This window comes from Natator depressus, chromosome 3 (genome assembly GCF_965152275.1).
Source record: "Natator depressus isolate rNatDep1 chromosome 3, rNatDep2.hap1, whole genome shotgun sequence".
NCBI lineage: Eukaryota > Metazoa > Chordata > Testudines > Cheloniidae > Natator > Natator depressus.
In genome coordinates this window covers 101536073-101562656 of record NC_134236.1, presented here as the reverse complement: position 1 = coordinate 101562656, position 26584 = coordinate 101536073, and the positions used below count along the sequence as shown (strand labels likewise).

The window sequence follows — 26584 nt, the reverse complement described above, 5'->3', positions numbered from 1 at the left end:
AACATGTACATGGGTATTAGTGTGGTCGTTCAGAAAAACCTTGTGCCCAAACATGCATGCTACAGGGGGGAGAAGGGGAGAAAGGAAGTGAGCATGAACAAGTGGCAGTTAATTTTTTTTAATTCTTGTGAAAAGTAGGCGTGATTAAGGACTTTTTAAAATACTTTATACACTCCTAAGGGTTTTAGGCATTTTGATTTGGGGTAAATGTGAGACTCTCTTTCCCCAAGCCTCTGGTGGTAGGGTGTGTGAAGCAGAAAATTCCTCTGCCTTGGGGGAGAGAACTGACTGACATGCTCTAATAGTACAATATCTCCTGCGGGCCTATTCGTGATGCAGTTTACAGATCAATTCTGACAGCTGCTTCTCACTTGCATTTCAGCAACTGCTAAAATACCACAGATAAACAACTAAAGAATAGGCAAAGTGGGGATGGTAACATTGTAGGTAACTATAAATGAATTCCCCCTCTATCTCGTCTTTCTCTTTCAATAATAATGACTAATGGATGGCCAAATCTTGTACAAGAATCGGGTAAGAATCAGCAAGGAAAGGTGAAGGAACCAAATAGCCAAGTCAAGAGTTGTGCCTAAAATGTTACAAATAAATGCCAGGAGTCTCATTTATGCTACAGCCCCTTCACATGGCTCTGGCAGTGCATATGTACCAGGAAGTGGGGCCTAAATGAAATTTTAAGGCTCATTTACAGTGTGAGAGCACTGTAAAAGGACTTTTGTGTAAATGAAAATCAGATCTAAAATTAATTAGTGACATAGGTCTGCAAAGATTGTTTAGTCATCACAGAATATGACTGACTTTTCATAAGTTTTCCCAGGACTTTACTCCTCTACCCAAATTTACTATGACAAATTAAAACCCCTTTTTCCTAAATTATTCCAAAATTTGGGTTTCTCCTTTCTCATATTCACCATAATGAATTAGTAGCCTTCGACACTCATGAGCATAACACTTTTGCTGGAGTAATTGGTTTGTTTCTGTGACTGGTGTTTTGTAAAGGTAGAACTGAACCTAAGTAGCTTAGTTTCAGGTTCTTTGGCTTTTGGATTAAAAGGCATAGAACCAAATTTTAACTTTACACTTTAAAAAGTTCAAACAATTGGGAAATCAGAATTTATAAATTAATTGGTCCAAAGTTTCAAGTGTGGGTGCCTAAAATTAGGCATTATAGTCCATTTGTAGTCATCTAAATAATCATGGCCCCATTTTCAAAGGTGCTGAGCACCAAAGTTAACACTGATGTTCATGGGAGCTGCAAGTACTCAGCAGGCCATTCTTATTTAGTGCCTAATTACGGTTTCAGCTGCCTAACTTTATGTACCTACTATAGCAAAGCACTTAAGCACATGCTTAAACTTTAAACACATGGGACTGTTTACATGCTTACATGCTTTTCTGGATTTGGGGCCCAAATTTGAAAATTTTGGTCATCAGTGTTTATGTCCTATTTCTCCATAACTGACTTTAAATGACATCCACCTCATGCTCATCCTTATTTTTTTATTTATCTAAATTGTAATGAGAAAAGCATATAATTATCATTGCACTGACACTTTTAAAAATGTACAGTATATTCATAATTCTGTCTGAGTATAAAACCTCTCACAAAATGCACTGCAGAGACACAACTGAAGGATTTTTAAATGGTTTGTTTTTGAAAGATTTTTTTAAAAAAGCTCAAAGCTGAACCAAAAATATCTATTTGAAATAATGTTATTGTTTAGATAACAAGATGTCAGTGACAGGATGTGGATTTCTAACTTTAGTGATGTCCTATTGCTTTGAAGAGAAATAGTTTTTGAAGTAGTGAGTGTAAGCACAGCAGGTGCTGGGGTCCTGCAGCAGCAGGCGGATGTATCACATGTTTGGACAAGTACCCTTATTTCCATGGCATATACAGAGAAAACATTTCCCATAAGCTTTTCACTGAATCCATTCATAATTTGTATAGAGATTCCGAATGCTGGAGGCACCTACTCCTCTGTAACTTCTGAGCCACAGCGGTGTGGGCAGTTTTGGGGTTTTGCACTTCTTGACAGATATGCAGGTACTCTGCATGGAGCTGGGGCCGGGAAATATCAGGTTGAGGTAGAATTCTCATAATGGAATCATTTAGTCCTGGAAAGATAATGGGGTGAAAATCTCATCACTGTGGGAAAACTGCTTGCATTACCATCGCTCCTTTTCCAATAAATACATTTTGTATTTGTACAATGGTTTGGGGAAGTGGCAAAGTGGAGTGAAAAGGGGAAAATAATGCAGAAGATGCTTCCATCCCAGGAAGACTTTAAGACTTGCCGTCAATAGTAAACTCTCATACACTACCTGAAGATCCGGTGTAAATCAGTATAGTGCCATTGACTTCAATAGAACTGTGCTAATTTACATCAACAGGGGACTTGGCTTTGGTATGTGCAGACTCTGTGTGGCCTGGTTTGTATGCATTCATTTCTGTATGCATTTTGTATGCATTCATTATTCAGTTTGAATAAGGGCCAGTGACATACATTTCTGGAGACTGGTAATGTGCTCCAAATATTTTAACAAGACGCTCTGACAAAAAATGTTCTCAGCCAGTTATGAGCCAGCTGTAACAGGGAGGCATATGTTTGCAAGGTGAAATTGCAGGACTTGGGAATGTGTTCACTTGTTTTCCCATTTGAAAAAAAAAAGTATTCTCATAACTATTAAAAGGAGACAACACTACTAGGCAAACAAACATATTAAGCACTACATGCCAGTGATTATATTTTTGCCCCTGAAATATATATACAGTATATTGATAGCATGGCACAGGGCTTCTCTTGTGTAATTTGAAAAAGGCTTGGACAGAGTGGGGTGTATACCTTGAAAGGGTAGTGTGGGGGAGGTTCTCTCCCTTTGAATATTTCTGGATAGCCTGACTTTTAGTGGAATCTGGTGTATTCAAAAAGCAAAAAAATTTGCTCTTCAGAAACATTCATGTTTTCCGCAGGGATGTCATCTCTGAGAGAGATGATTTAATAGCACCCAGATAGAGGAAGAACTCCATTAGACAGCAGTGAAATCACTCTAGCCTTCTCTTAAGTTCAGTGGCAGAATTTTAACCAGGGGCTCCCAGGCACTCCTGAGAACCCTCCAGCACATCACTGCAGCAAACATACTGCAGCATCTATTCTGTGATGGGTGACTTCATGTAAAACATTGTGGGTAACAAATACCATGATAACTGGAAAGTGTTTGGTTACACGCTGAAAGATGTTGGGTTTATTTTATGGTAATCAGCTTCCAAGACTCTCACTCTAGAAGTATGCAAATTATGGAAGATTCTGTATCAAAACTGACCAGTCATGGGTCTAGTGTTCCATGGATACTGTTGAGCGATCATGTTCTTTATCCTACCAGCAGTTCCTCTTGGAGTTGCACAGCACTGAAGTAGCTCTTCAAACACTATAACCAGGCTATATTTTGTGACAAAGCCTTCTCCATTAAAATAAGAATCCACCATATTTTTGGATGCAGTCTACGTATCTATATTAGTTGTTTTCTGTTACTGAAAATGATTCCATCCAAAATGTCATCTTTTTGTGTGTGTGTGTTAACAGGTCGAACCATTGATACAGAAGGACCATGGGAATCTGGTGCACCATATCCTACTTTATCAGTGTAGCAGCAGTTTGAATGACAGTGTATTGGATTACGGCCATGAATGCTACCACCCCAACATGCCAGATTCTTTTCTCACTTGTGAGACAGTCATTTTTGCGTGGGCCATTGGAGGAGAGGTAGGATGAATGGCTACCTGGGATGATTTATCAATAAAGCTTTAAAGGAATGTGCATCACAGTGAAGGTTTTTCCATGCTGCCAATTAGTAAATTGGATTTCATGCTACAGAATTTTGGTCACTAGGACTTTTACCATATTTGCAAATTGTGTGAGATTGTGTTCTGCCATTACACACCTGCACAGTGGTGTAATAGGGAGTGAGAATGTGTGCTCCCCCCTTACATGCAGTGCAGCCTTGGCACTCAAGGATGTGCAGGGGCTTTGCCTTGAATGCCACCTCCAGGAAGCAACTGGTAGAGAGTGGGGATTAGGTGGAGTATGGCTCCCTCTTGGGAGCAGCTGTTGGGAGAGTGGGGATGGGGAGCAAGCGGAATCATGGCTCTCTCATAAAGTCATTAAATGATTGTTATAAACAACACCCCTCACAACAGAACATGAGCCCCGTGGTTCTTATTTTGATAGCCAAGATGTAAATACAGTTTTTCAGGAAGAAGTTACATATTATCTTAGCTGGTCACTTAGGCCTAAAACTACAAAGGTACTTAGGATCTTCCCCACCTAGAGTGCTGGCTTTTTGTGGAGCCCATTCTTAGTCACCTATTTCTCCCCATGCATTGGATAGGGAGTCTAGGCACCTAACTCAGGCTTTGTGGATTGCAGTGCATTCCAGTGATTTTCTAGGCACCCTAAAAGTTAGGTGTTGCAATGCTCAGTGTCAGAAGGCCTAAGTCCCTATATGGATCCAGGCCTTAAGCTTTTTTCCTTAAAGCATATATACCCATAATAGCTAAGTGTCTCACCATACAATGTTAAATTGTATTGACCTTTTCTGTAAAAAACATGATAGGGATATTAAGTGCTAAGTTTAAAAGTAGTGAAAATAATGTAGAAAGTGCCAACGCTTGTGGAAAAAATGACTTGGGAATGTCGGCTTTGCCATATCAGACTGCCCCATCTAATCTGGAATCCTGCCTCCAGCAATGGCCACCACCTAGTGCTTCAGAAGAAGATGGAGAAAACCAAACTGCCCATAGTTAGTGATGAAAACTAGGTAAGGACAGGAGGGTTCTCTCCAAATAAACAAAGAGATTGATTTCACACTGGCACAGATCCTTGTGTGCACTGCTGTTACTTTGCACTACATGGCAGGTGTAATTTGGCCGTAATTCTGGTATACCTAGACCAGGGCGTATCACGGAGAGGGTGATCCTGCACTAGTGTAAAGCCAAGATAGGGGCGCTTATGCCACACACCTTTTTTACTGCAAGCATATTGATCATGTTTAGTCTTGAGAAAAAAGAGGGAAGATATGTTCATTTTTCAGATATGTTAAAGGTTGTTCTAAAGAGGATAGTGATCAGTTGTTCTCCATGTCCACTGAAGATAGGACAAGAAGTAATTGGCTTAATCTGCAGCAAGGGAGATTTAGGTTAGATATTAGGAAAAACTTTCTTACTATAGGGTTAGTTAAGTATTGGCATAGGCTTCCAAGGGAGGTTGTGGAATCCCCATCACTGGAGGTTTTTGGACAAACACCTGTCAGGAATAGTCTAGGTTTACCTGGTTCTGCCTGAGAGCAGGGGGCTGGACTTGGTGACCTATAATAGCTGTGGAAATTGGATGTGACTTTTCAGCTTGGAAAAGAGATGACTAAGGGGGGATATGATAGAGGTCTGGGGTAGAAAAAGTGAATAAGGAAATGTAATTTACTCCTTCACCTAACCCAATAACTAGGGGTCACCCAATGAAATTAATAGGCAGCAGGTTTAAAGCAAACATAAGGAAGTATTTCTTCACACAATGCACAGCCAGTGAAACTGCTTGCCAGGGGATGTTGTGAAGGCCAAAACTATAACAGGGTTCAGAAAAGAACTAGATAAGTTCATGGAGGATAGGTTCATCAATGGCTATTAGCCAGGATGCGCAGGGATGCAACACCATACTTTGAGTGTTCCTAGCTTCTGTTGGTCAGAAGCTGGGAATGAGTGACAGGGAATGGATCACTTGAGGATTGCCTGTTCTGTTCCTTCTCTCTGGGGCACCTGGAATTGGCCACTATTGGAAGACAGGATACTGGGCTAGATGGACCATTAGTCTGACCCAATATGGCTGTTCATTTGTTCTTATGACTATGGAAAAGAGGACACAATCCTGATGTCATGCCAGTCCTAGGCTATGTTTTCAGTCCCTTGCAAATGTTAAAGTTAGGGCAGTCCTAATGGTACTGTCACACTGTGCAGCTGGAACTTCCAAGCCCAGTCTAGTACCAGAATCAGGGCAGTCCAATGGACAACTTTAGGCCACTTTTGCACATCACCCCTGACATGTGCTTTGTGCATTTTGGCCATAACTCTACACTCTAGCCTCATATTTGTAACTTTCCTCTACCTTGGTCCAAGTGAAGTAAGAAGACCATATAAATAAAATCTAGTTTAACAAGGTTTATCACAGTCTTTGCAAGGATAATCCTGTTGTTAATGCACTGGAGTAGGAAAGGGAAGATCTGGGTTCTATTCTGGCTTTGCCACTGAACCTCTTAGTGCCTCAATTTCCTCATATGCAACATAAGGATGGTAATATTTATTGCTACCCATAGAAGTGTTGTGAGGTTTAATTCATTAATGTAAACCACTAAAATGCTGGGATCCTAGAATGCGAAGTGCAAAAATACTGTTTGTATATGAGAAACAGTGTAACTTGGCTTCCGACAGGTCTGAAGTTTGATAAATGACCTCTTCTAGTTGGTGTAGGATCAGTGTTAAGGCTCAAATAATTTTACTGAGAATGCAGCAGTTTGTCTAAGAACAGTCTAAACTCATATAGCCAACATATTGTCTGGAAATTGTTGCTTTTAAAAACTGGGAACATTTTTACTTTAGATTCAAATGTTCATAAAAAATGTATTTTCCAACTAACCCGCTTGATGGTGCAATACTGACACTTTTTTATTTAATTTCCTTTTGCAGCTCAGTCAACAAATGTAGGATGAATAATCTGCTAGTGAGCAACAGAGCTGAATATTTTATATAGGTTTAGTGGTTTGGTTTATGCATTCATTATTATTTCATGGGATATATCATTCCATGATGCCATATCCAGTAAGTTTTTAAAAAGAATTGTTGTTTGTCCATAGTTCACATAATTCTTATTTACATTGTTATATCATTGTTTTTAAATCAGTAGGTATATTGATCAAAACCAAAACTGACATGTGGTCAGGACAGGAACCCTATTAACCAGATGTGCATGTTTCAAATTACAGGCCTTTACATATCCTCCTCATGTTGGTTTATCCATTGGCACATCAACAGACCCTCAGTATGTGCTTATGGAAGTCCATTATGACAATCCATCATATCTAGAAGGTATGTGCATTCACCCTAACCATAATATTCAGGATTTCAGAATGTACTGCATGTTGATATATCTCATCCTTTCACCAGAACAGGAAAACCAAATTAAAAGCAAAACAGAAATCCATTTTTCTCGGATATTGTCCCTATTCATGATCAGATCCAATCCTTCATTCCTTGCACACCAGAAGTCTCGATCGAAATTAATGGAAGTTTTGGATGCACAAAGAATTCTGAATCAGGCCCATCATAAACAATAAATAACTGTTTTATCACTAAATACTTCATATTGTGTCTGTTTGTATACTGTTCCTTACATTGATAAGTTTTAGCCTTGCTGAAAGATGACTAGCATTAATTCGCTTGCATCGAGTGACCTTGAAGCATACATAATGTAAAAGCAAACAAAAATTCAGTAGAGGAATCAGGGAACAAGATTAAAAAAAGAATAAGTCAGCAACCACAACTGAAGGCAGTTTCTGAAAACTGAACATTCAGGATGCTAGACAAATCACAGATTAAAGGATGCATATCTTGAAAGATTTACTCTCCTTTTGTAATATTATTTTTTGTGTTTTTTTCAAAAAGTTGAAGAAAGTTACTTAAGTTAAATAGAAGCAAAGGGAATTTTTGCTGTGAAACCAGAGACATTCCAGAATAATCTAAGACATTTCAAAGCTAACTTCTGACAAGATTAGTAATTCATTTTGGATCTTAAACAAATATGTGCTGAGTTACCTGAGAATTTACTGTAACTGGCAAAATGCTAACTGGGTAAAATGTACCACAGCCCCTTTTAATTCTCTTAAGATGAATCATCATTAGTAAACTCATATCCCCATTAAATCCTCTGCTCATAGCTTAAGAGACCCTCTCTCTCCTATTTTTGTATTAATACAATCAAGTCCACCTAAAATACATTTATTTAACTGAGCAATTTCTCCATTCTGCAAACCTCTGCAAATCTCTCAGATATTGTGAAACCAGTTTGCACTGACTACAAGAGTCCACATTAATATAATTGACATTTAATGATTTTCCATTAAATATCAGCTGAAAATCAGAGATTTCAGGCTCCAAGGAGAGCACTTAATGTTAATTATTCCTCACAGAACCATTGTTTTGTTTTAATTAACCACACTGTGTAATTTTATGTTTTTATTCTAAATGACTTGTTTAAAAAAAAAAAAAAAGGACATGGGCAGACTGGAATGATGATTTAACTTTGGAAGCCATGGGAAGGATTTTGCCTCCTTCTTTGGCCCCTATATGTTGCCATATACAGCCAGCAAGGGACAAGGGAAAATTTGCCCAATGGAGGCACAGTATGGATACCACCAAAGGTGGCCCAGTGCTGCCACCGCCCCCCACCCCGCCCATCACTACTGCATGCTCTGCTGCAGGAGGCATGCAAAGAGCAAAGGGGTGAGGGCCTATAGCGCACGATGCTATGGGAAGGATGCTGTCAATTAGAACAACTCCTGGCTACCGGACCAGACTAGAATCTTGAGGGCACAGAGTTGTCATAAAGTCACATCTGTCCTCCCTCTTTCTATATTATATCTTCTGTGCAGTTCCTGCTGGCATTGCAGAACAGAATCTTAGCCAATGCCTTCACTGAGTGATTGAGGCCCCTGCAGTGGCAGGGAAATGATTAACTGAGATATACCCAGATAATCCTGGCAAGTGACTTGCACTCTATGCTGCAGAGGAAGGGAACCTGCCCCCCAGCCCCCCGAAAGGTCACTGCCAATCTGACTTGGGGAGAAAATTTCTTCCTGTCCCCACATATGGCAATCAGTTAGACCCTGAGCATGTGATCAAGAACCAGCCAGCTAAGCCCCTGAGAGAGAGAATGCTCAGACCCACCTCTGAGCATTGGGCCACCCTATCCAATGTCCCATTTCCAGCCATAGCCATCTCTGATGCTTCAGAAGAAGGAGGCCAAAAAAACCCACCCAAACCCAGAATACATTGGTGCTCCAAAGAGATGAGAGATCCTACAAGTAGCTCAGAAAGAAAAATCAATTTAGAGTCCCAAGTCCTAGAAGTATTAAAAATCAATATGTTGCTGGGTCCCTTGTCACCTCTGATGAGGTCGTAAGTCATGCACTGTACTGTAGATCAACAATAGTAACTGGTTATGTATAACATAGAAATGGAGAAATCAGTACATATCTTATACTCAGTTTGCTAACTCAAACTTGTCAGAACTGGTGCCCAAGATGATACCCCAGGTCCCCAAATAATTACACAGTTTAGATCTTGCATACTTTGGTGAATGGGCGCTTTAGAAAAACTATTGGTAGATAGGGAAAGATCTGTCTTAACATATCCCGCTAATAATATTGTATTGACGTAATATATGGTTGCAGTCATCATGTCTGTTATGTTTCTTAGAAGAACTGTACAAGTCCCTGGAAAGTTTCTTGCCTTCTTTGACATTCTTGTTAATTTACTTGGATTTTTAATTTTCTAAGGCAAATATTTCAAAAGGGGGGAGAAATCAAAGAAGGAAGTGACAGAAATGATCATAAAAAATACATAAATGTGACTATACATTTTGATGTATGAAATGGCCTTGGACAAATATCAGTTTGACTCTTATAAATTGTCAGTCTTTATACATAAGGCTTAGCTTCCTTCCGTGACTTCATATTTATGTAGACATGTGCCAGGCTAGAAAAACAACATGTCCCTAGCACTTCCACAGAAAGCTCAACACACACAGTACATTCACTACCAGAAAACAATGGTGTACACAGAGTATAGCGAAAATCTAGACATGTCCCTGATTATAGCACCAAAAAATCCTTATCTAGTTCTCCCTCCTCTCTCTGGGATTTATACGGTGGATAAGCACGTTCATCATTAAAGGCTCCCTGAGGTGACAGGGATCAGAGAGGTTGCAAAAGAGGCTTGCTTGGTCTCCAATGACATGCTGCAATCTTAAAAGGCTTCTTTACAGTCAAACCAACAGAGAGGAAAAATACCACTGGTGTTGTGAAGGGATAAAGAAACTTATAACTGGAGGAAAATAGATGTTTGTTACCTAAAAAAACCCAAAATGAGTTTAACTGCTTTTCAAATATTTTATTTTAAAATCACACATCCTGCCTTTTGAGATTTTATTATTCACTTTCATAGATTGCCCATAATCTGCCTTTCTGCCCTCCAATTTCCATGTAAACGACTAAGAGGAGCATGACAAACATTTTTCATACTGGTTAACTTGATTCAGATATCAACATACTTTATTTAACAACTTTCTTGTAAGTTACCTTTATTTATTGCTTCCCTGATTCCTGTAAAATATTTAACCCATTTCCAATTTAAAACCTCCCTTGCATGATTTTCATGTAAAAATTATGAACAAATCTGAAAGAAACTCTGTGATTGACTTTTTTTTAAATCCTGATTTATAGCTACAGTTGACAGTGCTCTTTTGTTGCAGGTTTGATAGATAACTCTGGACTGAGGCTATTTTATACTACAGATTTACGGAAATATGATGCTGGTGTTATTGAAGCCGGTCTTTGGGTTAGCCTCTTCCACAATATCCCACCAGGCATGCCTGAATTCATGTCAGAAGGTCACTGCACTCTGGAATGTCTGGAAGAAGTATGTGTCCTGTCTAATACTATTAGGTTTCGGTCTCAGTACTAATTTGTGATGGCATTTTTAAATTAACTTCTTGGGAAGAATAACAAATATTAGTTAAAGTCACTTGAGCAAAGGCATTAGGCACCAAAACTTTGGATCTTTTTGGATATTAGTACCTCCTTTTCAAACAATATAATTTTTAGTATTTTTTAAATTATGATTTTCTCTGTGCTGAGATTATTCTATGAAGTTGATATTGTAATATTCAATATTCCAGTTGTATATATTGATACATATAATGAAGTATTATATAAAATATTAAATTATTTTATACACTTTTTAATATAATACTAGATAAAACATTTCACTCTGCAGAGCAAAGACATCATTGTATAGAAAGCTAACCATGAAGAATTGTAGACAGAGATTAACTAAGATCTTTGCAAAAGCTAAAGGTTCTATGTATTGAAGTCACAGTCTGAAAAACAGTGTTAGGTTGATCAATGAAGACTGGTTAAGATGCAGGTACTGAGGTTTTGCTGTGTGTCCCAAAGTATTAAATTGTTCAGTCTCAGTTTCATTAAAAGACCTTTAATGTAGTTTTGAGGAGAGGATTCTGTTCCACTTTGTGTTATTGAGATATGGTATGAAACCAGTGATTAAGGTATTATATCATACTCTTGTTGATATTTTGTCCTATCTAAAGTTGGGACAAGTTTGAATGTATAGTTAATTTAAGCTATGGTTTGGGTTTAAGGCCAAACTAGAGCTAGGATTTGGGTGTGCAACTGACAGTACCAAGATGGTGGTGGTGGTGGTAGTTGTAGCAAATTTCAGCCTAAAAACGATAAGATCTGTTCTTGCGAGGTTGCTGCCATCTAAGGCCACATGTGAAATGAATCTGGAAAACATGTGCTTTCCAATTTTGGATCTAAACCAAAATCAGAACTACAGGATAGGTTTGGATCTGTGTTTGAAACACTCACACCACTTGGAATTTGGGGATGTGTGTGCCAGATTTGTAAAATCTGATTCAGTCCTATCTTCTGTGCTAATCTGTCAAAGAATGCCTTAAAATTGTTTTGGCTTGGAATGAAAACTTTAGACTTAATTCTGCAGTATTCTGGTATCAGCTCACCTGCAGTTTGGCAGAAGAACGTCTTAAGCAGTATTTCCAAACTTTCATCTTAAACTGCCTGTCTATGCATGTCCTTTCTAGTAATGCGGTAAAACACTGCAAATCATTTGTCACAAAAAAGACACACTCATATGCAGCAGCAGCCCGTAGCCATGAAATGACCATACCATTTAAAAAACTGTATTTTTAAAGGTCAGATTCTATTGGCTGTGTACTCCATTGGATGTGGCACTCCAGTTCATTTTAATTAGAGGTACAAGTGCACATCAGACTAATAAATATTGCTTAAATAATTGTTTTTATTGTACAATGGCAATTTGGTTTTCATTTGGTGTTTTAGATTTGCTGTTTCTTCATATTGCACATGCTTATATTATTATAAACTGAGGAAACATACAGTGCATTTATATATTTAACATTCTCACTCATCTGTTTACCTTTTGTGCTTGTGATGTACTGACAGTTTTGTTGGTTTCCCTTTGTCAGGCCTTGGATGCTGAGAGGCCAAGTGGGATTCATGTGTTTGCTGTTCTTCTCCATGCCCATCTTGCTGGCAGAGCCATCAGGATGCGTCACTTCCGCAAGGGTGAAGAACAGAAGCTGCTTGCTTATGACGATGAGTTTGACTTCAATTTTCAGGAGTTTCAGTATCTAAAGGAGGAAAGAACTATCTTGCCTGTATGAATCTCTTCATTCTTCCCCTTACCATAGTTTGTGAGCCACAGTGACTAATATTTTGTTCATAGTTAGGACTAATTTTGCTTGTGAAATGACTTTGCTGTCTTACTCACTTCCCGCCTTTCACAAAATCACATTAGAGTTGGGAAAATACTCTAAACAATATCCCATGAATATTTACCTAAATTTTAAAATAATTTTCTTTGACCATATTCTGATCTCTTTTGTGTTTGGTTTCCACAAACATTTGAGCAATTGAATTTTACTGTCACAAATGTTTGTGGAAAGCACATTTTAAACTCTCATATGTGAGTGTGCCAGTTTTTTTGCGCATTAATCCAGTCAGGGAAAGGAAACAATACCATATGGCTTTTCTGACCAATTGTAACTAACACAACACATCTTGACTATCAAGTACTTGCAAAGAGCTGTTTATATTCAACCTCACACACAGACAGGAAATCAGTCAACTAAGTCTTCCATTTATTTTAAATTTTTTATTTGTTGCTAAAGGGGAAAAACTTCATTACTCCATCGTGCTCTGTATTGACCTTCATAGAGTAACTGAATCTCCTTAGGGCAAGAAATCATGATGTCTTATTTTCACTGAGGCACTTAGCACACTCCTGAACATTGTAAAAGAAATAATAATAATAATGCACAATTTAAAAAAATACAAAAATCATCAACTTTTTTATAACAAATATATTCAATTCAATAACCATCTATTTGCAGACATTCCACGAGAAGAAAGAGTCTAAATTCATTACAGATTATTCACTCAGCTCTTGTTACCTCCGATTGGCACCTTTTTTGGCAGAGAGGCTACAGACTGAGGGCTCGATTCTGCAGGGCTCTGAGCACTCCAGTCATGATCCAGCAAAGTACTTCATCATGTGCTTATCTTCATGCAGGGGGAGCAGTCCCATTGACTTCAATGTGGTGGCACATATTGGTAAAGTTAAGCACCTGGTAATTTTTTCAGAATGAGCCTATTGCAGAAAGTGAGTTGAAAGTGGCAAGAAAAGGTCACTAGAAGTGACTGAATGTTAGCTTAAAACTGTCAGTCTTCCCCTCACAATTCTCTTCATTTCTATCTCTCCTCCCCCATATCAGGCTTCTTTGATACTTGCCCTTCTAAGGTAAGAAACTGAAATGGGAACCTTTATCTAGCTTCCAGTTCAATTTCTACAGCAAAGCCTGGCCACTTCTCAGGTGCAGCTGTGCTTGCAGGGGAGAGCAGCATTTTCCTTTTGAAGTCTGACTGCTAACAATCCAGTGGGACTTCAAAAGAGAAAGCACTACTTCCACCTCCAGAGAAGGAGTACAGGGGTTTGGGAAGGAGAAAGTGGAGGCTGAGAGAGGATTAGAGGTTTGGATGCCTTTATAGAAAAAGCTTGTATGCAAATTATAGAGAAAAGTCCCTTTTAGATTAAAGAATAAACAGAAATAGATAGGAAAGAGACTGAAAAGCCCATTTGCTTGAGTATATTATGAGCAACTCAAAAAGAGAGGGCTGGAATGAAAGTTGGAATTCAACCTTCTCTAAAGTGGGCTATGCCGGCTATAATATGAATCATCTGCATCTAAATTCTCATAATTTGCTACCAATGATTCCAATATTACTGCTACCACAATACATATAAATAATAATAATAACTAATAATACTGCTTATTGCCAGTATGGTAGAACAATTAATTTAAAGTATTCTCCTCAGACATTCCTATCAGTCTCTCTGTCTGTTCCTGCATGTGCTGTTCCTTGGAGTTGTGGAGTTCATACTATTTGTTCTCTGCAAGTATTAGAAGTTTCTGATGCATTTGAAACCTGAAGAGCTAATCACCAACCAAAGAAAGCTTTGCTGGATGTTCTGTAACTATTTCTACTCCAAGGGCCAGGTACTCAGCTAGTGTAAATCAGCATAGTTCCACTGACATCAATGGAGCGTTGCCAATTTCCATTATTCAGGTCATTAATGAAAATGGTGAATAGTACTGGACCGAGAACTGACCCTTGCAGGACCCCACTAGATATACCCTCCCAGTTTAAACAATAAACCATTGACAGCTATTCTTTGAGTAGGGCCTTTCAACCAGTTGTGCACCCACCGTATAGTAATTTCATGCAGACCACACTTCCCTAGTTTAAGAAACTGTCATGTGGGACTGTGTCAAACGTCTTACTAAAATCAAGATATATCATGTAAACTGCTTCCCCCTTATGCACTAGGCCAAAGAAGGAAATTAGGTTGGTTTGGCATGCTTTGTTCTTGACAAATCCATTTTGGCTATTCCTTATCACATTATTATTCTCTAGGAGCTTATAAATTGATTGTTTAATAATTTGTACCAATATCTTTCCAAGTATCAGAGTTAGACTGACTGGTCTATAATTCTCTGGGTCCTCTTTGTTCCCCACTTTAAAGATAGGTACTATGTTTGCCCTTCTCTAGTTTTCTGAGACCTTACTCATCCTCCAGGAGTTGACAAAGATACTTGTTAATCGTTCTGAGATTGCTTCAGCTAGTTCCTTAAGTACCCTAAAATGAATTTAATCAGGTCCTGAAAACTTGAATACATCTAACTCATCTAAATATTCTTTAACCTGTTCTTTCCCTATTTTGACTTGCATTCCTTCCCCCTTGCTGTTAATATTAATTGTGATAAGTATATGATCACATTAACATTTTAGTGACGAAGCAAAATAGGCATTTAACACCTCAGCTTTTTTGATGTCATCAATTATTAACTCTTCTTTGCCACTAAGTAGAAGACTTACACTTTCCTTCATCTTTCTCTTGCGCCTAATGTATTGAAAGAACCTCTTCTAATTGGCTTTTACTTCTCTTGCTAGGTGTATAACTCATTTTGTGTCTTAGCCTTTCTGATTTTGTGCTGTTCTTTTATACTTGTCCTTGGCAATTTGTCCATCTTTCCACTTCTTGTAGGATTTCTCTTTAGTTTTCAGGTCATTAAAGAGCTCCTGATAGAGCCATTCTTGCCTCTTACTATTCTTCCTGTCTTTTCTTCACATCAGGATAGCTTGCAGTTATTGTCTCTTTGAGAAACTGCCAGCTCTCCTGAACTCCTTTTTCCCTTAGATTTTCTTTCCATGAGACCTTACCTACCAGTTCTCTTGAGTTTGTTAAAGTCTGCTTTTTTGAAGTCAGTTGTCCTTGTTCTGCTACTCTCACTCTTTCCTTTCCTTAGAACCATGAAATCTATCATTTCCTAATCACTTTCCCCCAAATTGCCTTCCACCTTCAGGTTTGCTACCAATTCCTCCTTGTTGGTCAGAATCAAGGCTAAAATGGCTGTCCTCCTTGTTACTTCCTCTACTTTCAGGAATAGAAAGTTCTCCCCAATACATTCCAAGAATTTACTGGAAATATTGTGTTTTGCCCTATTATTTTTCAGGCAGATGTCTGGGTAGTTAAAGTCCCCCATTACTACCAGGTCTTGTGTTTTGGATATTTCTGTTGTTTGTTCTAGAAATGCCTCATCCACTCCTCTTCCTGATTTGATGGCCTATAGCAGGGGCGGGCAAACTTTTTGGCCTGAGGGCCACATCAGGTTTCCGAAGTTGTATGGAGGGCCGGTGAGGGGAGGCTATGCCTCCCCGAACAGCCAGGTATGGCCTGGCCCCCGCCCCGTATCTGATTTCTCCCCTGCTTCTCACCCCCTGATGGCCCCCCCCCTGGGAATCCTGCCCCATCCAACCACCCATCCCCTTCTCCCTGTCCCCTGACCACCCCTGGAATACCTGCCCCTGACTGCCCCCCGCTGCCCCATCCAGCCCCCCCTTTCCTTCCTAACTGCCTCCCCGGACCCCTGCCCCATCCAACCACCCCTTCTCCCTGTCCCCTGACTGCCCGTGAAACCCCTGCCCCTGACTGCCCCCTGCCGCTCCGTCCAACACGCCATCTCCTTCCTGCCTGCCCCCTGGGACTCCTGCCCCCAGTCAACCCCTGTTTCCCGCCCTCTGACCGGCCTGACCCCTATCCGCACCCCCACACCCTGACCACCACCCCAAACTCCCCCGCCCTCTATCCAACCCTCCTTGCTCCCTGCCCTCTTACCGCGCTGCCTGGAGCACCAGTGGCTGGCAGCGCTACAACTGCGCCGCCCGGCTGGAGCCAGCCATGCCACCACACAGCACAGAGCACCGGGTCAGGCCCCGGCTCTGCAGCTGCGCTGCCCCAGGAGCTCGCTCCCCAACTGCCCAGAGCATTGCACCGGCGGCACCGTGAGCTGAGGCTGCGAGGGAGGGGCCGGGGGCTAGGCCCCCCCCAGGGCAGGAGCTCAGGGGCTGGGCAGGAGAGTCCCGCGGGTCGGATGTGGCCCGCGGGCCGTAGTTTGCCCACCTTTGGTCTATAGCAAATCCCTACTCTGATGTCACCCCTATTTTTTACCCTTTATTCAGAGACTCTCTACAGGTCTGCCTCCCACTTCCTTCTGGACCTAAGAACAAGTGTGTGTGTGTGTGTGTGTGTGTGTGTATATATATCTTCTTCAAAGAGTCAGAGTATAGTTAAGATGATGACTGCTCCTAGAACCAATAAGTCCACTTTCTCCATTTCACAACTAATTACATAATTTTATTACAAAGCTGTAAAAGTGTACACACTATCAGAACTACATAGGGAGAGGGAGATTCAGACCTTCTGGTAAGTAATCTCCTGACCATTTCAAGAGAAATTAAATCAGCAGATGAGGGCTAAATAACTCAGCTATCCATATGCAAATAAACATAAAAATCCCCAGAACTGGTGTGCTCTGAAATTCCCCAAAGTATCTATTTCTAGTTCAATCCTGTTCTCTACTTCCACTTACAGGGAAAGTTGTAGGCTTTTGTTGTTGTTTTTGTTTTGTTTTTTAAATCACTAAGGCCAGAAGAGGAATTTTATAAATCCACGATTCTATTTACAACCCCTTCAGCTTCCCCTCTTTTTTTGGGGTGGGAGAGATGGGGGGGGAGGGGTTATTGCTGTCTAACAAAATACACCTTTTTAAGTAGCAGGCCTATGCCCTGTGGCACTGAATTCTTCAGATCTTTCAGTCACAAATTTAGGACTACTTTGTGAGGGGCAGTGGCTGCAGCCACTCTGGTACTATCTTCTTTAAGGGATAAAAAATATTCCTCAAAAAAAGTAGGCTTCCCTCTTTTTTGTAATCATTAAACAACTCAGTCAATGAATAAACAAGCATGTGAGAGCCCTGAACTCCTCTAATTAAAGGTCAGACACGAATTGCCCACAAGGCTAATACAAATGTGTCCAGTCAGTACTTCTGCACCCCTCATAAATCCGGTGTTATAATTTCTGATCCATATTGCTTTGCATAGGGACATGTAGACTGTATTTGATTTGGTATAGAAGATTAGTTACTCTGTGAGCTACTGCTTTTTATTATTTAAAAACACGGTAGAGCAATTTAGTAGTCATGAAAATGAAGACTTAATTGAACATACTAAAGACAAAAAATGTGCAACCTTCTCCAAATAAATCTGTCAATATTTCAATCATATCTCGCCACACCTCCTGCCATACCAAGCTCGGGGTTCTCTTGAGGAGAGACTGCCAATCATGGCAAACAATATGGTGCTTTTATGATGTGGAAAATCTTTTCCTTATTCACACGGATAGTCCCATTGAAATTGGTGAGAGGATTTATCACAAACAAAATATCCGTACTCATAGAGTGTAAGGAATTTGGAACGAGAACCACATCTTCCTGTGTGTGAGGGCCTTGGTCGTGACTGGAGCTTTTGGGTGCTAATGCAGTACAAATAATGGACTAGGTTCTCAGCTGGTGTAAATTGACATGCCTTCATTTAAGTCAATGTAGCTACACTAATTTACACCCGCTGAGGATAATGAATAATGAATTAACTAAACCACCAAAGTTTTAGTCTGGGCTAATGTACTGATCCTCTGCTCCTTCAAAAATTCAAATCCCTGGATTCCAGTGTTCTGACCATTATTTGTTAAACCTTTGCAATAGTAAGTCATCACCTGAACCAAATGTTATAAAACTTCATAACTGTGAACTTCTTATATTTTATGTTTCAGGGGGATAATTTAATCACGGAATGTCGCTACAGCACTATAGATCGAATACGTATGACATGGGTAAGGAAAGCTTCAAATGGGTTGACACTGAAGGCATATTTCTTTGAAATAAATACATAAGTGATATGTTCTCATTTGGAAGCAAAAATAATTTGATATTGTGAAGAGTAAAGCATTATTAAGTGATAGCACCAAGGCTCCTTATGGATTTATGCAGCAATTACTATATATAATTTAACATTCTCTAATTGTAACTGTACAGCATGCAATTAAGGCACCAGTCTTCCCTTTGGAAGTTTGATCTTTCATGGGACAATGCTTGTTCTGGCTCTTTTTTATTCCTCATTAAAATAAGAAACAATTAATGCCCTTACTAAATCTATCCCCAGGCAAAACATCCATATATCAGCACAGTGGGATGATATTTACATGCATTTGTCTCCTCCATATAATACAAAAGTGGGAAATTTGGGGGATTGGCATAATATTTTATTATTAGGTTGAGCAGTAAATATAGAATCAAAATATGCAATCCTAACTACCAAGTCTATTTAGTGCTTGAAAATATGTGTGCTTGCAACTGCCTAATTAATGTGAGTCAAATTCTGGAATCCTTACTTAGTCTGTCCTCAGACAAAAATCCCATTGATTTCATCTGGATGTTTTGCCTAATAAAAAGACTGAATAGGGACTCCAAAGCCAGAGTCTGACTCATAGTAATTAGACAATTAAATGTGTATGTATGTTTCGGTACTACAAATTCTTGGTAGTTAGACAGTTGTATTTTGAGTCTGTGTTTACTGCTCAACCTAGTAATAAAGTATCATCCTAGGCTCAAATATACACTATATGGAGGAGAGTGAAAGCATGCAAATACTGGCCAAGGATCTAATTCTGCAAAGACTCACTCACATGATTAATTTTACACATTGTAAATAATCCTATTGACCTAAGCACCTGAGTAAGTCTTTGTAGGATTGGGTCCAGATATGGCCAGTGCATGTAAAAGTGGGGAGCACCACCTGGATAACCTTCTGCAAAGCCTGTGGAAACTCCTACATGAGACTATTGTGTAGACGGGAGGGGGATGAGTTTTTGAGACATGTTGGGTCATGGAGGTTGAGCTCAAAGAGCAGCTACTCCAGAGGGCATGCTGCCTTCCAAATCCAGAAGATTTTCCACCAGTGAAGGTCTCCCTGTGCTTTATGAGTCCCATCAGAGGGGGGGTCCCAGAACACAAGGTGGCAGGGATATCATTGGCAAGATGAAGGAAGTGTGGGGCCTGGAGTTGTGCCAGAGGGGCTTCTACTGTACATGGATGCCTTAAGATCTTCAGCATTAGGACTGAGACTACCCACAGATCCTCAGGTGCCAATCTCTGACCTTTTCTGCTCTGGCACTGGCCCCTCTCCCTGAGGGTAAAGTAAGTCAGAAATTCCCAGAGTTGAAACCTGAGGAGCTGCATGTCTGTGTGTAGAGCAGAGTAATTAGGAACCTGGTTAGGGCACTCCAGGCAGTACGTAGACATTAGGCTATTGAATGATGGTTTACCGTGACAAGTGAAATAAATATATTTCAGTAGAAAGAGAAGTAAACAAAAAAGTGAGAATTGCGTCTTTTACAAAGATGCCTATATCTTAGTTGAGCCATATCTACCATCCAAGGTTAGAAAGTAATGAGTCACTCTGTTACCTATTCCTTGGTTTTGCACTCTTAACTGAGAATTTAATAATTAATAATTATGTAATTATTTAATGGTTAAACTATGCTCTCTGGTACTAACATACCCTTTTGTGGTGAGAAAATACATCATTAGACTGAACACTTCAATTTTATTTTGCATTCTATTCTTCCACCCTATTATGTCATAGAGCAAGATAGTAATAATTCATACCTGGAGCTACATGAAATGGAATGCTAGTATGGAATTACACAATTTGAATTTGTCTTAGCAAAACATGGCTTAAGGCTTTAAGACTAGAAGAACAGAAAATGTCAAATGGAAAAATTACTAAACCATTGTTAATCTTTGTACAGAATTGAATCTGTCAGTATCATCTTGTTGTTTATCAGCTGTAGGCAACCAATCAAGATTAAATTATTCACCTAGGACATATTTTTAGGTTTGTCTTCATGTACCAGTTTTAGGACCAGTTCCTGTTTAACTCAGTCCCATGTGTACTTTCACTGAAGTCTAGATACTCTTTTAAGTCTTTTCCATCTCTAGCTTCTGTGATTCCGTGAAATCAGTGGGAGTGCTTGCAAGCAGCATTTGACATTTAGTTATTCCAAGTAGATTTTGCTTGTTGCTGATTAGGATAGCTGAGTTCAATTCCAGCTTTGATAGGGATTTCTTGTGTGACCTTCAGCAAGTCATTTGAAGTTAGATTGTGGTGTCCCTTACATGGCTGCATAGTGGGGTGGGAGGGAGTAAGGCACACCCCGCCCTCCCTTGAACAGACAGGGTAAGGGCTGATCAGAATTGCAGTGGATGAACGTAGGGTTCACAGAGGCTACTATCAAGATGGTCCCCCCAGTAGATCTTGGCAGAAAAATACAGGAGGAAGATAGATGGAACCATGGCTTTCCCCCACTTATACACTGGACAGCAGAGCTGGCCAGACAGGCTATAGGGGAGTATCTTGCAGGCCTTAAAGAGGCATTTCTTATTTAGTTTTGTACTTCTCCTGAGAAAATAATAAAAGAAATTACAAAAAAAAAATTAACACATTATTATTGTGCTCCCGGCTGCCACTTCAGTTCAACTGAGACTGAATGCCTTCTGGTGGTCCCGCTGTGTGCCAATCCATCAGTTCTGCACTATCCGAAGCCAAACCTGGGGCTAAATGCCACACGTGAATTACTGATCTCTCTGTATCTCAATTCTGTCTGTGTCTGAAAATGGGGATAATACTACTACCCTACCTTGCAGGGGTGTTTTAAGGATAGATCTTCAAATACTTGGAAGGTGCTCAGATACTACTGTAAGGGGGACCATATAGAGAGAGAGACTTTCAACTGTTCTTTTCAAATGTAGTAATGTTTTTTAGAATGGAAGTGCAATTGGGTCCTTTATAATTTGAAGTTAGTGGTTGGATATGACAGTGCCACATGGGAGCACGTGCAATTTGGAGCACATTCGAGTTGGAGTAAACCTAAACTAAGTGCTGGCAACTTCCATGTAAGTCTCTGGGTCAAACTCTATGATGCAAAAGGTTACAGAAATAGTCTTCTTCGTCTTCCCCTTCTCCCATCGATCAGGGTCAGTAGCTCTTGTTCTTTGTCTCCAGGTGCTCTTGTTGAGTGCCTCTTCCAAGCAGATACCAACCTTCTTCATGTCCTACTTCAGCATCTCAAACCACCCTTTTTTCTAGGTCTTCCTTGTGGTCTTTGTCCTGTGACTACTATAGTTCTTATACTCTCTGGCCAACATATTCCACATCTTATTGTCTCACGTGACCCAATCATCTCAGTCGATACTCCTTCTTCTTTTCCATAAGGGTGACTTCCTGCATCCTGGCTCATACTGTTTCAGTAAGTAGCTTATCAGCTGTCATCTTACACAGCGTCCATCTGCACATTCTCATTTCGGCTGTGTGAAGTAGGAGTTCTCCTCTCTTCCTTGTTGGCCAGCATTCTGACTCATATACCATGGCTGGCTTAATCATGATCTTACACACATTGCTTTTAGTTTGTGTCATATTCTTATCGCAGAGAGTTCCCATCAACTCCCTCCATTTACATCAAGTGTTCTTCATGTGGCTCCTAACATCCACATTCCCATCATGGCTCAGCAATGAACCAAGGTATTTAAATGTTGCACAGCCTTTAACTTTCTTACCATCTAATTTTATTGTCTTCTTGTTGTGCCTCTTAATGAAGCATCACATGTATTCTATCTTTTGTCAGCTGATTCATAAGCCATTTTCTTCTAATGCAGCCTCTTATAGTTCTAGATTCTTTTCTAATTCGTATTTATTTTTGTCATAAAAATAAAGGGAAGGGTAACAACCTTCCTGTTTACAGTACTATAAAATCCCTCCTGGCCAGAGGCACAATATCCTTTTACCAGTAAAGGGTTAAGAAGCTCAGATAACCTGGCTGGCACCTGACCAAAAGGACCAATAAGGGGACAAGATACTTTCAAACCTTGAGGGGTGGGGGTGGGGGTGGCGGGGAATGCTTTTGTCTGTCTGTTCTGTGTGCTTGCCAGAGAGAGATCAAGAAAGCAAGCAATCCAACACCATTAGAATTAGTAAGTACTACCAAGGAAATGCATTAGTTTACTTTCGTTTTAGCTTGTTATTTTCTCTGTGCTGAGAGAAAGATGTATTCCTGGTTTTCTTTTTGTAACTTTAAAGTTTTTGCCCAGAGGGAAATCCTCTGTGTTTTAAATCTGATTGCCCTGTGAGATTAGCTTCCCTTCTAATTTTACAGAAGTGCTTCTTTTACCCTTTTTCTTTCTAATAAAGTTCTGTTTCTTTTAAGAGCCTGACTGATTTCTCTATTGTCCTAAGACCCAGGGGTTTGGGTCTGTGATCACTTTGTAATCAATTAGTTAGGATATTATTCTCAAGCCTCCCCAGGAAAGGAGGTGTAAGGGCCTTGGGGGATATTTTGGGGGAATAGGAACTCAAAGTGGTCCTTTCCCGGATTCTTTGTTAAATCACTTGGTGGTGGCAGCGTACCATCCAAGGGCAAAGAGTTTGTGCCTTGGGGAAGTTTTACCCTAAACTGGTAGAAATAAGCTTAGGGGGTCTTTCATGCGGGTCCCCACATCTGTACCATAGAGTTAAGAGTGGGGAGGGGACCCTGACAATCTTAATGATGCAATATAATGTTATTGGTGAAAAGCATGCTCCATGGAGCCTCTCCTCTAGTCTCCCATATCAAGATGAGAGACAGAGGCCCTTTGGTTCCATCTGGCAAAGGGTTCCCTGTTCCCTGTCAGCAACTCCTATCAAGGTTGACAAACTCACTACACCTATTGCTGTCATAGTATCTATCCATAGAGTGTCATGTAAGATCTTAAATGAAAGCCAGGATCATGCTGGCCATTAATATAATTGTGGATCATATTTAAAAAGTTATGTCTATATACTGAATATGTCCTTATATTTTGTATCAAGTTGATATTCCCCTGCAGAGGTGAGAAACTGATAAACATCTTTGGTCTGTCAGGAAATCAGTCTGTCTGTTGAAATGTAAATTGAGCATTGTTTCATTCACAATCACCAACCTGAGCTAAATGCAGATTTAACAAGAAGAAGAGAACAATAGGGGGAAAAGACTTGTTTGGGGGTGCACTTAAAAGGTTTACTTGGACTATAAGATGGGGACAGGGATAACACCCTGTCATTCTGCACTTAAGGAATTAGCTGGGCAGCACAATTATATTTATGAAAATGGGATCCCAAGTTGACCTGTTGGAAATATTGGAAGGAAACTGCTTCAGACAAGGAATTTAACCTGTTACAAATAAGTTTAGCCTCTAAGAAGCATGTTTTGTTTTATATAATCATTTCTGTTTCCATTATTATTACTAACTATCTCTTACACCTTAATCTTTAATGATAAACTTACGATTGTTTCACTATATTTATATCTCCATGCTTTGGTAATATAAAGGACCTTATCAATGAAGCTGTGTGTGTACTGTTTCCTCGAGAATAGCAGACCTGGTAATTACTGTGAGTGTTTAGTGACAGGGGCTGGACACTAGTGGGGTACACTTCAGAGGAGCTCAGGGACTGGAATACACCAAGTGTTAAGCTGCAAGGCAAAGTAAGGGCTGGCAGAGTCCTGTGGAGATTGTATGTGTGGGTAAAAGACTGGGGATGTCAGGGAGCTGACACCTTGTTTAGCAGAAATAGTCTGTTGGTGTCCATTGGTCCATCAGCCCTCACAGAGAGCACCAATCACAACGTGTCATTCGTGTTGTTCTAGCCAGTCCTTCAGTCATCCGCTGGCCAGGCTGTCAGTGGCACCGGCCACCTGATCGGCATAGCGCACCGCAACCCAGAACCCCTTAGTGATCCGCCAGCCTCAGCCTCCCAAGTAGCAGGGATTACAGGAGTACCACTATGCCCAACCCCAGGGTGTCTATTACAGACACAACGAAGAAAGGGCTTAAGGCTGATCCTTGATGTAGACTTACCCTCACTGTAGCCACAGCTGCTTCCCACTACCATTGTGCTACCCTCATCCATGTCCATGATCGTCTGAAAATATATCTGTAGCAGACTGTGTGACTGTAGGCACCAGCATTACAATTCTTTAGGCACTCTGTCCTAACCCTTCTCTAAATCCACAAACACTAAGTGCAATTCTTTGCATTTCTCCCTGTTCTTCTGCAATATTTGGGTTGCAAACACTGCATCCATGGCTGGCCTTCCTGGCATAAACCCAAATTGGTTGTCACTTATATGAGCTCGAGCTCCTCCCAAACTCTTTTCTCGGTAATTCCTTCCATCCATTTCATCACGTGACTCATTAACTTCATGGGGCTGTAATTACTACATTCTTGCACATCTCCTTTATGCTTGAAGAGAGAGACTGATGTGCTCTTCTTCCACTCATTGGGCATTTTTCTAATACTGAGAATTAAGTTGAAAAAATTCATCATCATCACTACTTCTTCTGGCCTAATACTTTAAATGCCTCTGTTGGTACACAGTCTGATCCCACTGCCCTCCTACATTTCATCATCTTTAGTGCTGTCTGCATCTCCACCGTGATGAGAGATCTCCACCGGTTGTTTGCGCATACTGTCCTCAACAGTTCCTTCACATTCTCTTCATTGAGTAGTTTCTCATAAAACTGCTGCCAACTCCTAATGATTTCACTGCCTTCCACCAGTACTTTTCCATTTTCATCTTTGACACACTTCTAAGTCTTCTATGTTTCTTTGCCTAGTCTTGGCTAATCTATATATTCCTTTTCCCCTTCCTTTGTTAGAAGTCCTCTGTCTTGCATCTAAGGCTTTAAATGCTTGATGTTTAGCTTCTGCAACCATTCTTTTTACTGTTTTCTTGTATCCCTCATAACTTCGTTCCATTCTGACTTTCTGCCATTGCTTAAGCCTTTTCTTCTTCTTTGGTGCCTCCTGCACATCACTGGACCACCACAACATCTCCTTGCCGTAAAATTTCCCTCTTTTTGTTTGGCCACAAGCAGCTTGTGCACTTTCTGTGATATGTTTGGATATTTTCCCCCCAACCTTATTGGTATCATCACAGTAGGTTTGGTCATTGTCCAGCCTCCGTGGAAACTCATCCTTAAATCTCAGACTAACTTTCCTATCCATAAGCCTCCATCAGTTTATCTTTTGTTCCTCAATTCATATTTTGTCCCCCACTAGTCTTTTCACCCAGAGGTCCATTACACGCAGTCTATGTTGCTCCTCAATTTGCTCTCCCAGGATTACTTTACAGTCTCTCACATTTTTTTAAATCCCTTCTTCTTGTCAGGAAGTAATCAATCTGGGACCTGCTGGCACCACGCTTGTATGTAATTAAGTGCCCCTTCCTCTTTACAGAGTATATATTGACAACCATAGGTGCTGACCATAGGGAAAAAACCATAGGGAAAAAATGGTAGGTGCTGAGCACCCACTGGCAGCCCCCCTATCAGCCCCCCTCCCCATCCCCCAGCGCCTCCCTCCTGCCAGTGGGCTCCGCCATTCAGCGCCTCCCCCTCCCTCTCTGTGCCTCCCACCCGCCACAATCAGCTGTTTTGCAGCATGCAGGAGACTCGGGGGGGGGGGAAGAGTGAGGATGTGGCGCACTCGTGGGAGGAAGGCAGGATGGGGGCAGGAAGAGGCGGAGCAGGGGTGGGGACTTGGGGGAAGGGGTGGAGTCAGTGTGGGGCCTGGGGCAGAGCTGGGTGTTGAGCACCCCCGATCACATTGGAAAGTTGGCGCCTGTATTGGCAACAATCAGACCACAGGCTCTGGCT

At 40.5% G+C, this 26584-nt stretch overlaps 1 protein-coding gene across 1 annotated transcript in view; it reads left to right on the top strand.

The window, feature by feature from the left end:
* Nucleotides 1–26584, top strand: part of MOXD1 (monooxygenase DBH like 1) — an 84204-nt gene that overhangs the window by 43519 nt on the left and 14101 nt on the right. Inside the window, exons 5-9 of the mRNA XM_074948446.1 lie at nt 3603–3782; nt 7048–7150; nt 10593–10759; nt 12366–12557; nt 18629–18688. Of these exons, the coding sequence (XP_074804547.1) occupies nt 3603–3782; nt 7048–7150; nt 10593–10759; nt 12366–12557; nt 18629–18688 (702 nt within the window). The remainder of the gene's footprint in view (nt 1–3602; nt 3783–7047; nt 7151–10592; nt 10760–12365; nt 12558–18628; nt 18689–26584) is intronic.